We start from the raw sequence: 15,114 nt of genomic DNA on the forward strand, positions 1-15,114 counted from the left end.
CCGGGAGGCCTGGCGTTCTGTGATTCATGACACGACTAAGCGACTAAACTGAACTGAACTGAACGTAAGTTTCCAAGTTATTCTTTCCATACATTTTACCCTCTCCTCCCTTCTCCCTATGGCCATAAGTCTATTCTCTATGTCTGTTTCTCCATTGTTGTCCTGTAAATAAACTCTTCAGTACCATTTTTATAGATTCGTATATATGAGTTAGAATATGGTATTTGTTTATCTTTCTCTTTCTGACTCACTTCATTCTGTATAATAGGTTCTAGGTTCATCCGCCTCATTAGAACTGACTCAGATGGGTTCCCTTTTATGGCTGAGTAATATTCTATTGTGTATATGTACCACAACTTTTTTATCCATTCATCTGTTGATGGACGTCTAGGTTGCTTCCATGTTCTGAAAGTGAAAGTGAAGTCACTCAGTTGTGTGCAATTCTTTGCAGCCCCATGGACTACAGCCTATCAGATTCCTCTGTCCATGGGATTTTCCAGGCAAGAGTGCTGGAGTGGATTGCCATTTCCTTCTCCAGGGGATCTTCCCGACCCTAAAATCGAACCTGGGTCTCCCACATTGCAGGCAGATGCTTTACCGTCTGAGCCACCAGGGAAGCCCTTCAGTTCAGTTCAGTTCAGTCACTCAGTTGTGTCTGACTCTTTGTGACCCCATGAATCGCAGCATGCCAGGCCTCCCTGTCCATCACCAACTCCTGGAGTTCACTCAGACTCATGTCCATCGAGTCAGTTTTGCCATCCAGCCATCTCATCCTCTGTCATCCCCTTCTCCTCCTGCTCCCAATGCCTCCCAGCATCAGAGTCTTTTCCAATGAGTCAACTCTTCCCATGAGGTGGCCAAAGTACTGGAGTTTCAGCTTTAGCATCATTCCTTCCAAAGAAATCCCAGGGCTGATCTCCTTCAGAATGGACTGGTTGGATCTCCTTGAAGTCCAAGGGACTCTCAAGAGTCTTCTACAACATCACAGTTCAAAAACATCAATTCTTGGTGCTCAGCCTTCTTCACAGTCCAACTCTCACATCCATACATGACCACTGGAAAAACCATAGCCTTGACTAGATGGACCTTTGCTGGCAAAGTAATGTCTCTGCTTTTGAATATATTATCAAGGTTGGTCATAACTTTCCTTTCAAGGAGTAAGCGTCTTTTAATTTCATGGCTGCAATCACCATCTGCAGTGCTTTTGGAGCCCCCCAAAATGAAGTCTGACACGATTTCCACTGTTTCCCCATCTATTTCCCATGAAGTGATGGGACCAGATGCCATGATCTTCGTTTTCTGAATGTCGAGTTTTAAGCCAACTTTTTCACTCTCCTCTTTCACTTTCATCAACAGGCTTTTTAGTTCCTCTTCACTTTCTGCCATAAGGGTGGTGTCATCTGCATATCTGAGGTTATTGATATTTCTCCTGGCAATCTTGATTCCAGCTTGTGTTTCTTCCAGTCCAGTGTTTCTCATGGTGTACTCTGCATATAAATTAAATAAGCAGGGTGACAATATACAGCCTTGATGTACTCCTTTTCCTATTTGGAACCAGTCTGTTGTTCCATACCCAGTTCTAACTGTTGCCTCCTGACCTGCATATAGGTTTCTCAAGAGGCAGGTCAGGTGGTCTGGTATTCCCATCTCTTTCAGAATTTTCCACAGTTTATTGTGATCCACACAGACAAAGGCTTTGGCATAGTCAATAAAGCAGAAATAGATGTTTTTCTGGAACTCTCTTGCTTTTTCCATGATCCAGCGGATGTTGGCAATTTGATCTCTGGTTCCTCTGCCTTTTCTAAAACCAGCTTGAACATCTGGAAGTTCACGGTTCACATACTGCTTGGAGAATTTTGAGCATTACTTTACTAGCATGTGAGATGAGTGCAATTGTGCAGTAGTTTGAGCATTCTTTGGCATTGCCTTTCTTTGGGATTGGAATGAAAACTGATATTTTCCAGTCTTGTGGCCACTGCTGAGTTTTCCAAATTTGCGGCCATATTGAGTGCAGCACTTTCACAGCATCATCTTTCAGGATTTGAAATAGCTCAACTGGAATTCCATCACCTCCACTAGCTTTGTTCGTAGTGATGCTTTCTAAGGCCCACTTGACTTCACATTCCAGTATGTCTGGCTCCGGATGAGTAATCACACCATCGTGATTATCTGGGTTGTGAAGATCTTTTTTGTACAGTTCTTCTGTGTATTCTTGCCATCTCTTCTTAATATCTTCTGCTTCTGTTAGGTCCATACATTTCTGTCCTTTATCGAGCCCATCTTTGCATGAAATGTTCCCTTGGTATCTCTGATTTTCTTGAAGATATCTCTAGTCTTTCCCATTCTGTTGTTTTCCTCTATTTCTTTGCATTGATCGCTGAGGAAGGCTTTCTTATCTCTTTTTGCTCTTCTTTGGAACTCTGCATTCAGATGCTTATATTTTTCCTTTTCTCCTTTGCTTTTTGCTTCTCTTTTCACAGCTATTTGTAAGGCCTCCCCAGACAGCCATTTTGCCTTTTTGCATTTCTTTTCCATGGGGATGGTTTTGATCCCTGTCTCTTGTACAATGTCACGAACTTCATTCCATAGTTCATCAGGCACTCTATCTATCAGATCTAGGCCCTTAAATCTATTTCTCACTTTCACTGTATAATCATAAGGGATTTCACCTAGGTACTGTAAATAGTGCTGCAGTGAACAATGAGATACATGTGTCTCTTTCAATTTTGGTTTCCTCAGGGTGTATGTGTAGGAGTGGGATTTCTGGGTCATATGGTGGTTTCATTCCTAGTTTTTTAAGGGATCTCCATACCATCTTCCTGGAGAAGGCAATGGCAGCCCACTCCAGTACTCTTGCCCGGAAAATCCCATGGATGGAGGTGCCTGGTAGGCTGCAGTCCATGGGGTCCCTAAGAGTCGGACACGACTGAGCAACTTCACTTTCTCTTTTCACTTTCATGCATTGGAGAAGGAAATGGCAACCCACTCCAGTTCTTGCCTGGAGAATCCCAGGGATGGGGAAGCCTGGTGGGCTGCCATCTCTGGGATTGCACAGAGTTGGACACGACTGAAACAACTTAGCAGCAGCAGCAGCAGCAGCAGAAGCATACCGTCTTCCATAGTGGCTGTATCAATTTACATTTCCACCAACAGTGCAAGGGCATTCCCTTTTCTCCACACCATCTCCAGCATTTATTACTTGTAATCTTTTTGATTTTGGCCATTCTGACTGGTGTGAGGTGATATCTCATTGTCGTTTTGATTTACATTTCTCTAATAATGAGTGATGCTGAGCATCTTGTCATGTGTTTGTTTGCCATCTGTATGTGTTCTTTGGAGAAATGTCTGCTTAGGTCTTTCTCCCACTCTTTGATTGGGTTGTCTGTTTTTCTTGTATTGAGTTGTATGAGCTGCTTTTTTTTTTTTTTAATGAGGAAAATGTTTTTATTTTTTTATTTTTTAATTTTTTTTAATTTTATTTTTAAACTTTACATAATTGTATTAGTTTTGCCAAACATCAAAATGAATCCATCACAGGTATACATGCTCCCTGCTTTTATATTTTGGAAATTAATCCTTTGCCACTTATTTCATTTGCTATTATTTCCCCCCATTCTAAGGGTTGTTTTCCACCTTGCTTATAGTTTCCTTTGCTGTGCAAAAGCTTTTAAGTTTAATCAGGTCTCACTTGTTTACTTTTGCTTGTTTTTTATTTTTAAATTTTATTTTATTTTTAAACTTTACATAATTGTATTAGTTTTGCCAAATATCAAAATGAATCCGCCACAGGTATACATGTGTTCCCCATCCTGAACCCTCCTCCCTCCTCCCTCCCCATACCATCCCTTGGGTCGTCCCAGTGCACTAGCCCCAAGCATCCAGTATCATGCATCGAACCTGGACTGGCAACTCGTTTCATACATGATATTTTACATGTTTCAATGCCATTCTCCCAAATCTTCCCACCCTCTCCCTCTCCCACAGAGTCCATAAGACTGTTCTATACATCAGTGTCTCTTTTGCTGTCTCGTACACAGGGTTATTGTTACCATCTTTCTAAATTCCATATATATGTGTTAGTATACTGTATTGGTGTTTTTCTTTCTGGCTTACTTCACTGTGTATAATAGGCTCCAGTTTCATCCACCTCATTAGAACTGATTCAAATGTATTCTTTTTAATGGCTGAGTAATACTCCATTGTGTATATGTACCATAGCTTTCTTATCCACTCATCTGCTGATGGACATCTAGGTTGCTTCCATGTCCTGGCTATTACAAACAGTGCTGCGATGAGCATTGGGGTACATGTGTCGTTTGTTTTTATTTCCATTACTCTAGGAGGTGGTTCATAGGGGATCTTGTTTTGATTTATGTCATCGAGTGTTCTGCCTATGTTTTCCTCCATGAGTTTTATAATTTCTGATCTTACATTTAGGTCTTTAATCCATTTTGAGTTTATCTTTGTGTATGGTGTTAGGAAGTGTTCTAATTTCATTCTTTTACATGTAGCTGTTCAGTTTTCCCAGCACCATTTATTCAAGAGGCTGTCTTTGTCCCATTTTATCTTCTTGCCTTCTTTTTAAAAAATAAGTTACCAAAAGGTGCATGGGTTTATTTCTGGGCTTTCTGTCCTGTTCCATTGGTCTATATTTCTGTTTCTATGCCAGTACCATACTGTCTTGATGACTGTAGCTTTGTAGTATAATCTGAAGTCAGGAAGATTGGTTCCTCCCGCTTCATTCTTCTTTCTCAAGACTGCTTTGGCTATTCAGGGTCTTAATGTTTCCATATGAATTGTGAAATTTTTTGTTCTGGTTCTGTGAAAAATGCCATTGGTAATTTGACAGGGATTGCATTGAATCTGTAAACTGCATTTGGTAGTAAGTCATTTTCACAATATTGATTCTTCCTACCCAGAACATGGAATATCTCTCCATCTGTTTATGTCATCTTTGATTCTTTCATTAGTGTCTTATAATTTCTGTGTGCAGTTCTTTTGTCTCCTTAGGTAAGTTTATTCTTAGATATTTAATTCTTTTTGTTATAATGGTGACTGGAATGGATTCCTTAATTTCTCTTTCTGATTTTTCATTGTTAGTATATAGAAATGCAAGTGATTTCTGTGCATTGATTTTGTACCCTGCAACTTTGCTAAATTCACTGATTAACTCTAGTAATTTTCTGATACCATCTTTAGGGTTTTCTATGTACAGTATCATGTCATCTGTCTATGTACAGTATCATGTCATAGGGTTTTCTATGTACAGTGAGAGCTTTACTTCTTTTCTGACCTGGATTCATTTTATTTCTTTTTCTTCTCTGATTGCTGTAGGTAGGTGGTCCAGAACTATGTTGAATAACAGTGGCAAAAGTGGACACCCTTCTCTTTTTCCTGATCTTAGGTGGAATGGTTTCAGTTTTTCACCACTGAGAATAATGTTTGCTGTAGGTTTATCATCTATGGCCTTTACTATGTTGAGGTAGCTTTCTTCTATGCCCACTCTTTGAAGAGTTTTAATCACAAATTGGTGCTGAATTCTGTCAAAGGCCTTTTCTGCATCTGTTGAGATTGTCGTATGGCTTTTGTCTTTCAGTTTGTTAATATGGTGTATCACATTGATTTGTGTATATTGAAGAATCCTTGCATTTCTGGAATATACCCAACTTGATCATGGTGTATGAGCTTTTTGATGTGTTGCTGAATTCTGTTTGCTAAAATTTTGTTGAGGACTTTTGCATCTATGTTCATCAGTGATATTGGCCTGTAGTTTTCTTTTTTTGTGTTGTCTTTGTCTGGTTTTGGTATCAGGGTGATGGTGGGCTTGTAGAATGACTTTGACAGTGTTCCTTCATATGCAATTTTTGGAAAGAGTTTTAGAAGGGTGGGTATTAGCTCTTCTCTAAATGCTTGATAGAATTCTTCTGTGAAACCATCTGGTCTTGGGCTTTTGTTTTTTGGGAGATTTTTGATCACAGCTTCAATTTCAGTGCTTGTAATTGTTCATAATTTGTTTCTTCCTGGTTCAGTCTTGGAAGATTGAACTTTTCTAAGAATCTGTCCATTTCTTCCAGGTTATCCATTTTATTGCCGTATAGTTGTTCATAATAGTCTCTTATAATCCTTTGTATTTCTGCATTGTCTGTTGCAACCTCTCCTTTTTCATTTCTAATTTTGTTGATTTGATTCTTCTGTTTTTTTCTTGATGAGTCAGCTAAAGGCTTGCAATTTTGTTTATCTTCTCAAAGAACCAGCTTTTAGTTTTAGAATTCTTTATTATTGTCTCCATCATTTATTTTTCATTTATTTATGCTCATATCTTTATGATTTCTTTCCTTCTACTAATTTTGGGGCTTTTTGTTCTTTTCCCAGTTGTTTTAGGTGTAAAGTTAGGTTGTCTATTCGATGTTTTTCTTGTTTTTTGAGGTAAGATTGTACTGCTATACATTTCTCTCTTAGAAGTGCTTTTGCTGCATCCCATAGGTTTTGAGTTGTCGTGTTTTCATTGTCATTTTTTTCCAGAAATTTTTTGATTTCCCTTTTGATTCTTCAGTCACCTGCTGGTTATTTAGAAATGTGTTGTTTAATCTCCATGTTTTTGTGTTTCTTACTGTTTTTTTTTCTTGTAATTGATATCTAGTCTCATAGCGTTGTCAATGGAGTAGACGCTTGATACGATTTCAATTTTCTTAAATTTACTGAGATTTGATTTGTGACCCAAGATGTTGTCTATCCTGGAGAATGTTCCATGTGCACTTGAGAAGATGTATTTTTCTGCATTCAGATGGAATGTCCTGAAGATATCAATGAGATCCATCTCATCTAATGCATTGTTTAAGATTTGTGTTTACTTATTAATTTTCTGTTTTGATGATCTTTCCATTGATGTGAGTGGGGTGTTAAAGTCTCCTACCATTATTGTGTTACTGTCAATTTCTCCTTTTATGCCTGTTAGTGTTTGTCTTATGTATTGAGTTGCTCCTATGTTGGGTGCATAGATATGTACAATTGTTATCTCTTCCTTTTGGATTGATCCCTTGATCATTATGAAGTGTCCTTCCTTATCTCTTGGAAGCCTCTTTATTTTAAGGTCTATTTTGTCTGATATGAGGATTGCTACTCCAGCTTTCTTTTGCTTCCCATTTGCATGGAATATGTTTTCCATCCTCTGAATTTCAGTCTATATGTGTCTTGAGGTCTGAAGTGGGTTTCTTGTAGACAGCATATATATGGGTCTTGTTTTGTATCCATTCAGCCAGTCTGTTTTTTGGTTGGAGCATTTAATCCATTTACAGTTAAAGTAATTATTGATATACATGTTCCTATTGCCTTTTTGAACAAAGCTAGTGGAGGTGATGGAATTCCAGTTGAGCTATTTCAAATCCTGAAAGATGATACTGTGAAAGTGCTGCACTCAATATGGCAGCAAATTTGGAAAACAGTGGCCACAGGACTGGAGAAGGTCAGTTTTCATTCCAATCCCAAAGAAAGGCAATGCCAAAGAATGCTCAAACTACCACACAATTGCACTCATCTCACATGGTAGTAAAGTAATGCTCAAAATTCTCCAAGCCAGACTTCAGCAATACGTGAACCGTGAACTTCCAGATGTTCAAGCTGGTTTTAGAAAAGGCAGAGGAACCAGAGATCAAATTGCCAACATCCACTGGATCATGGAAAAAGCAAGAGAGTTCCAGAAAAACATCTATTTCTGCCTTATTGACTATGCCAAAGCCTTTGACTGTGTGGATCACAATAAACTGTGGAAAATTCTGAAAGAGATGGGAATACCAGACCACCTGACCTGCCTCTTGAGAAACCTATATGCAGGTCGGGAAGCAACAGTTAGAACTGGACATGGAACAACAGACTGGTTCCAAATAGAAAAAGGAGTATGTCAAGGCTGTATATTGTCACCCTGCTTATTTAATTTATATGCAGAGTACATCATGAGAAACACTGGGCTGGAAGAAGAACACGCTGGAATCAAGATTGCCAGGAGAAATATCAATAACCTCAGAAATGCAGATGACACTACCCTCATGGCAGAGAGTGAAGAGGAACTAAAAAGCCTCTTGATGAAAGTGAAAGAGGAGAGTGAAAAAGTTGGCTTGAAACTCAACTTTCAGAAAACGAAAATCATGGCATCTGGTCCCATCACTTCATGGGAAATAGATGGGGGAACAGTGGAAATAGTGTTAGACTTTATTTTTTTGGGCTCCCAAATCACTGCAGATGGTGACTGCAGCCATGAAATTAAAAGACGCTTACTCCTTGAAAGGAAAGTTATGACCAACCTGGATAGCATATTCAAAAGCAGAGACATTACTTTGCCAGCAAAGGTCCATCTAGTCAAGGCTATGGTTTTTCCTGTGGTCATGTATGGATGTGAGAGTTGGACTGTGAAGAAGGCTGAGTGCCGAAGAATAGATTCTTGGACTGCAAGGAGATCCAATCAGCCCATTCTGAAGGAGATCAGCCCTGGGATTTCTTTGGAAGGAATGATGCTATAGCTGAAACTCCAGTACTTTGGCCACCTGATTTGAAGAGTTGACTCATTGGAAAAGACTCTGATGCTGGGAGGGATTGGGGGCAGGAGGAGAAGGGGATAACAGAGGATGAGAAGGCTGGATGGCATCACCGACTCGATGGACGTGAGTTTGAGTTAATTCTGGGAGATGGTGATGGACAGGGAGGCCTGGCATGCTGCGATTCATGGGGTCACAAAATGTCGGACACGACTGAGGGACGGAAGTGAACTGATTGCCCTTTTCTTAATTGTTTGAGGTTGATTTTGTAGATCTTTTTTCTTCTCCTGTATTGCCTGATTATATAAGTCCCTTTAACATTTGTTGTAAAGCTGCTTTGGTGGTACTGAATTCTCTTAACTTTTACTTATCTGAAAAGCCTTTTATTTCTCCATCAATTTTGAATGAGATCCTTACTGGGTATGTAATCCTGGCTGTAGATTTTTCCCATTCAGTACTGTAAATATATCCTGCTATTCCCTTCTGGCCTGTGGAGTTTTTGCTGAAAGATCAACTGTTAAGCATATGGGGTTTCCCTTGTATGTTACTTGTTGCTTCTCCCTTACTTCTTTTAATATTCTTTGTGTTTAGTCTTTGTTAGCTTGATTAGTATGTGTCTTGGCATGTTTCTCCTTGGGTTTATCCTGTATGGGACTCTTTGTGCCTCTTGGACTTGATTGACTATTTCCTTTTCCATGTTGGGGAATTTTCAACTATAATCTCTTCAAAAAACTTCTCATATCCTTTCTTTTCCTCTTCTTCTAGGACCCCTATAATTGGAATGCTGGTGCATTTGATGTGGTCCTAGAGGTCTCTGAGATTGTTCTCAGCTCTTTTCATTCTTTTAACTTTATTCTGCTCTTCAGAACTTATTTCCACTATTTTATCTTCCAGCTCACTAATTCATTCTTTTGCTTCACATATTCTGCTATTGATTGCTTTAGAGTATTTTTGACTTCAGTAATTGTGTTGCTTGTCTCTGTATGTTTATTCTTAATTCTTCTAGGTCTTTGTTAATTGATTCCTGCATTTTCTCCATTTTATTTTCAAGGTATTTGATCATCTTTACTATCATTATTCTGAATTATTTTTCAGGTATTTTTCCCATTTCCTCTTCATTTATTTGGACTTCTGTTTTTCTAGTTTGTTCCTTCATTTGTGCAGTATTTCTCTTCCTTTTCATTATTATTTTTTTTAAGTTATTGTGTTTGAGGTATCCTTTTCCAAGGCCTCAAGGAAAGTTGAATTCTTTCCTTGAAGAAGGTTGAATTCTGTTTTCCTTTTTGTTTCTGCCCTCCTAAGATTGGTCCAGTGGTTTGTGTGAGCTTCGTATAGGGTGAGATTTGTGCTGAGTTTTTGTTTGTTTGTCTTCCCTCTAATGGCAAGGCTGAGTGAGGTGATAATCCTGTCTGATGATGATTAGGTTTGTATTTTTGTCTTGTTTGTTGTTTAGATGAGGCATCTTTCACAGGGTTCTATTGGTGATTGGGTGATGCTGGTTCTTGTATTCAAGTGGTTTACTTTGAGTGAGTTCTCACTATTTGATACTCCCTAGGATTAGTTCTCTGGTAGTCTAAGGCCTTGGAGTCAGTGCTCCCATTCCAAAAGCTCAGGGCTTGATCTCTGGTCAGGAACAAAGATTCCACAAGTGGCTTGTTATGGCATTAAGTTAGATTAAAACAAATATCAAAAACCAAGAAACCAAAGATGAACCACAGACAAATGGAAATTACAAAATCAGGAAAATAATAATTAAAATAATGCAATATACACATATACATATATACCCATGAGCAAAGTGAAAACAGTCTAACAAAAATAAAGTATAGTAGATTGACCCAGTGAACAAAAGAAATAAAAAATTACATTTACCAGTTAAGAACAAAACTAACTTAAGCACAAACTGGAAAACAAAATTAAAGCAAGGTGCCAGCCAAGTGGGGAATAAAGCAATGATAACAAAACTAACAAATATATTGAGGGGAAAGGAAAGAAAGAAAAGAAAGAATAGATATGCAAAGTTAAATAGAGGTAGATGAGGAAGTTTTACATACATTAAAGATTAACTGCAAGGGGAAAAGAACAGTAGGAAAGGCAAACAAAGGAATAAATGTACAAAAAATATAATAGGCTTAAAAAATTAAAATTATAAAAAAGAGAAAACGAAAAAATGGAAGAAGAAAGAAAAAAGGAAAAGAAAGGATAACTTCACAGAGCTGCAAAAGCCCAACATAGAGGCAGAGGTTTATAACAATGATAGAAAATGTGACTGAATACACATATACATATACTCCCACAAGCAAAATCAAAACAGTCCAATAAAAATAAAGTACAGTAGATTGACCTGGTAAACTAAGGAAACAGAAAATTATATCTACTAGAACAAAAGTAATTAAAGCACAAACTGGAAAACAAAACTAAAGCAAGTTGCCAATTGGGAAATAAAGCAATGAAAATAAATCTAACAAATATGTTGAGAGGAAAGGAGAGAAAGAAAAGAAAAAATAGCTGTGCAAAGTTAAATAGAGGTAGACAAAGAAAATTTGTATACATTAAAGATTGATACAAGGGTAAAAGAACAGTAGGAATAGCAAATAGAGGAATCAATGCAGAAACATAATAATAGGTTTAAAAAATTAAAAAAGAGAAAAGAAAAAAGAAAAGAGGAAAACTCCACAGAACTTCAAAAGCCCAATGTAGAGGCAGAGGTTTATGACAACAATAAAAAATGTTACTGAGAAAAAAAAAAAGCTCAAAAACTTAATTGGATTTCTTAGTGCCGAAAAAAATCAACAACTACAACAAAGGGGAAGAAAAGAAAAAAAAAAAATCCAAAAGAATCTACAGAACAAGTAAAAAAATAAGAATGGTAAATGTTTTTCTTGAGTCACTGCTGTCAGTTTCTCTCCCTGGGAATCACAGTTCACCTTATCTCCCTAGGATGCCCTCCAACATGTGCTAATCTCTGGACCTGCTGTGGGGGCAGCTCAAATTCTAATCTGGTCCTACTCCTGTATGTTCTTGCCTTCAATGTCCACAGCTATCAGAACTAGTGTGTTTTCTTTTGTGGGAACTCTCAATGACCTTTGATATATTCCATAGACACAGAGTCTGCTTAGTTGATCATGTGGATTTACTTTGGAGCTTGTACAGCTGGTGAGAAAGTTTTGGGTCTTTTTCCCTAGCTACACTGTCCCTGGGTTTCAATTGTGGTTTTGAAATCCACAATCCACCTCTACATGTGGATTGTCCACTGGGGTTTAGCTCTGAGGCTGTCCTGGAGGGTTTGGGTTTGCTCCTGTGAGGGCCAGGTGTGGAGGTACTGCAGTTGCAGGGATTCTGGCAGCACCAAGTATTCAGGTGGGTTGGCGGCTAGGGCAGCAGGAAATATAGTGCTCTAGAAGGGTATGGCAACCAGTTTTGGCCAATACACTCCAATATTCTTGCCTGAAGAACATCCTCTCTGATAGAGAACCCTGGCAAGCCACAGTCTACAAGGTTGCAGAGTTGGACACAACAGAAGTGATCTTGCGTGCATAGACACAAGACTTTTTTGCCTGTGGCAGCTCTGCCCCAGTGAGAGCTGAGCGTGAAGGCAGCACAGCTTCTTGGCTTGTGGGGACCCTGCTGGTGCCACGTGTGCAGGGACACTGACTGCCTCTGTCACAGGAGTTATGGCCCTATCAGAGTCTTTCTTCAAGCTTCTTGTAGCTGGCGATCAGGTCTCTTTGGCCAGTCTTTCTCCATTGCTCTGCCTATGCAGGCACTTAGAGGGCTCCCTTGCCTGGGGTCCCTCTCTGTTGTTCAGTCAATCAGACACATAGAAGGGTCCCCCTGGCTGGGGTCCTACTCTGTAGTTTGGCATATCAGTCACCGAAAGGAGCACCCTGGATGGGGTCCTACTCTAGTTCAGTGCGTCAGGCATTTGATAGACCAGGCTGTCTATTGTTCAGCTGCCAATGCTGGTGTGTGGGGAGAGAGAGGCTATGGTAATGGCTTCACCCCCTACATGTGACTCAGCAGTATCACCTTGCTTCCATGGCTGCCGGGCTTTCCTCCACCGGCATTTCCCACCACAATCTCCTCCCTCACATCCCCTCAGTCTCTCCACAGTCAACAGCAGCCCTCGCCCTGGGAGTGCACCACAATCCCTAAACTCCAGCTCCCAGCTGCTGCGCCTTCCAGAAGACCAGTGTTACTGTCTGAGGTATGTATGGCTGCAGCAAGGACTGTCTGATTCTCATTCCATTTAGGCTGCCACAGATCAGCTGTTTCACTCTCAGCCTTAAATGTTTCTCCTCTGACTCGGACAACTGTCCCACTGTGGGGACTGGACCCCTGCTTCAGTTCCCCCTCCCACCAAGGGCAGGTCCAGTCCTACTAACACTCCTATTTTCCCCCCTAGTTCCTTCATCCTACCGAGTTTTGCATGGTTCTACATATTCTTTTCTGCTGGTCAGGTACTCCTGTCTGCTCTCAGCTGGTGTTCTGCATGCACTTCTGTGTTTGAAGGTGTATTCCTGATATATCCGTGGAGAGAGATGTATTCCACCTACTCCTCTCCCATCTTGTCCTCAGCCTCTGCCCACTTTTTGATTGGGTTATTTGTTTTTCTGGTATTGAGTGGCATGAACTGCTTGTGTATTTTGGAGATTAATTCTTTGTCAGTTGTTTCATTTGCTATTATTTTCTCCCATTCTGAGGGCTGTCTTTTCACCTTGCTTATAGTTTCCTTCTTTGTGCAAAAGCTTTTAAGTTTATTTAAGTCCCATTTGATTATTTCTGGGTTTTTAAAATTACCATATGTAAAATAGATAACCAGTGTGAGTTTGATGTATGACACAGGGCATGAAAAGCCAGTGCACTGTGACACCCTGGTGGGATAGGGTGGGGAGGGACATGGGAGGGGGCTTCAGAATGGAGGGGACACATGTATACCTATGGCCAATTCATACTGATATATGGCAAAAACCATCACAATATTGTAAAGTAATTATCCTCCAATTAAAGTAAATAAATAAAAAGAATAAAGTGCTTGGCAATTAAAAGGATAATCAATCACTCCTTACTAAAAGTATGAAAGGAAGCTGGCTACATTATCTACTCAGTGACTGAAGACTTGAACCCTGTTTCAGATCAGATCAGTCGCTCAGTCGTGTCCGACTCTTTGTGACCCCATGAATCGCAGCACGCCAGGCCTCCCTGTCCATCACCAACTCCCGGAGTTCACTCAGACTCACGTCCATCAAGTCAGTGATGCCATCCAGCCATCTCTTCCTCTGTCGTCCCCTTCTCCTTTTGCCCCCAATCCCTCCCAGCATCAGAGTCTTTTCCAATGAGTCAACTCTTCGCATGAGGTGGCCAAAGTACTGGAGTTTCAGCTTTAGCATCATTCCTTCCAAAGAAGTCCCAGGGCTGATCTCCTTCAGAATTCATTTATGTTATTCTAAACAGGATAGGAGCACTCCCTGGTGGCTCAGTTGGTAAAGGGTCTGCCTGCAATGAGGAAGAACTGAGTTCGATCCCTGGGTCAGGAAGATCGCTTGGAGAAGGTAATGGCAACCCACTCCAGTATTCTTGCCTGGAGAATTCCATGGACAGAGGAGCCTGGTGGGCTACAGTCTATGGGGTCACAACGAGTTGGACACGACTGAGTGACTAACTTTTACTTTCAAACAGGATATGACTCAGGACACGACTGTATGTTCAGGACATGACTGAGTATACACCTACACTTATAAGAAGTAAATTGGGCCTTTACCTCAGTCACGATGGTGGAGGAGACCAAGCTGTGGTCATACACCCAGCCGTCCACACAGGGCTCTGTGTCCAGGTCAGTCATGTTGGGGAAAGTCCCATTCAGGTGAAGGAGCTGCCACTGGGGGTGGAGGAAACGACGACACTTCTCTGGTTTCAAGTTTGAATCCAGTGGGATGGAGATTCTCAGGAGGACATCAGGGCTGAGGATCCCAGTGTCATTATCAGAGACAGTGGCATTATCGAGGATGTGGACCCAGCAGCGATGACCAGGAACGGCTGCAGTGAAGTTCTCCAACAGTGAGTGACAGACTACTATCATGAAAGAAGGGAAAATTAAAGCCATCTGAAGTATCTGGAATTTCCCCAGGCCACCAACTTTATCCAGGAGCTCCTCAAAGGCCATTGCAAACAGGTGATATTCAAGAGGAGTCAAAATGACTTTACAGAGAGAAGTTCAAGGGGAGAAAATGTTTTCTTTAATTCACACTAAGTCTATGCGACCTCATGCCAGTTTCTCATGCCTGGGTCTAACCCACCTCACTACTGTAACAGAGCAATGGAATCAGTTTCCCTAGTCCTTTTGAAAGCATGGGGTGGTTGCTTTTTAGCAAAGTTATAGAGAAAATTATTTACCAAAGATATCTGTATCTCATGAATATTAAATCTGTTTAAATATTTACTCTCTGAATGTGTTTGTCCTTTGTGATTTTGTGAAACTGGCATAGGACTTTGTCATGTACGTGACCTTTGAATAACCTTAAAGTAAGCTACACAGTCTTCAGTCATTTCTAAAAAACGGAACTGGAGAGACACAAAGACTATTCTA

The 15,114-nt window shown here is 40.2% G+C and overlaps 1 protein-coding gene across 2 annotated transcripts in view; it reads right to left on the bottom strand.

Moving 5' to 3' along the window:
* Window positions 1–14,854, bottom strand: part of LOC133241351 (solute carrier family 22 member 10-like) — a 36,364-nt gene extending 21,510 nt beyond the window's left edge. For both annotated transcript variants that reach the window (XM_061406722.1, XM_061406721.1), the window contains exon 1: window positions 14,290–14,854. In XM_061406722.1, coding sequence (XP_061262706.1) covers window positions 14,290–14,691 — 402 coding nt within the window. In that variant the 5' untranslated portion in view covers window positions 14,692–14,854. The remainder of the gene's footprint in view (window positions 1–14,289) is intronic.
* Between the last annotated feature and the right edge of the window lie 260 nt (window positions 14,855–15,114).

This window comes from Bos javanicus, chromosome 29, assembly GCF_032452875.1.
Source record: "Bos javanicus breed banteng chromosome 29, ARS-OSU_banteng_1.0, whole genome shotgun sequence".
NCBI lineage: Eukaryota > Metazoa > Chordata > Mammalia > Artiodactyla > Bovidae > Bos > Bos javanicus.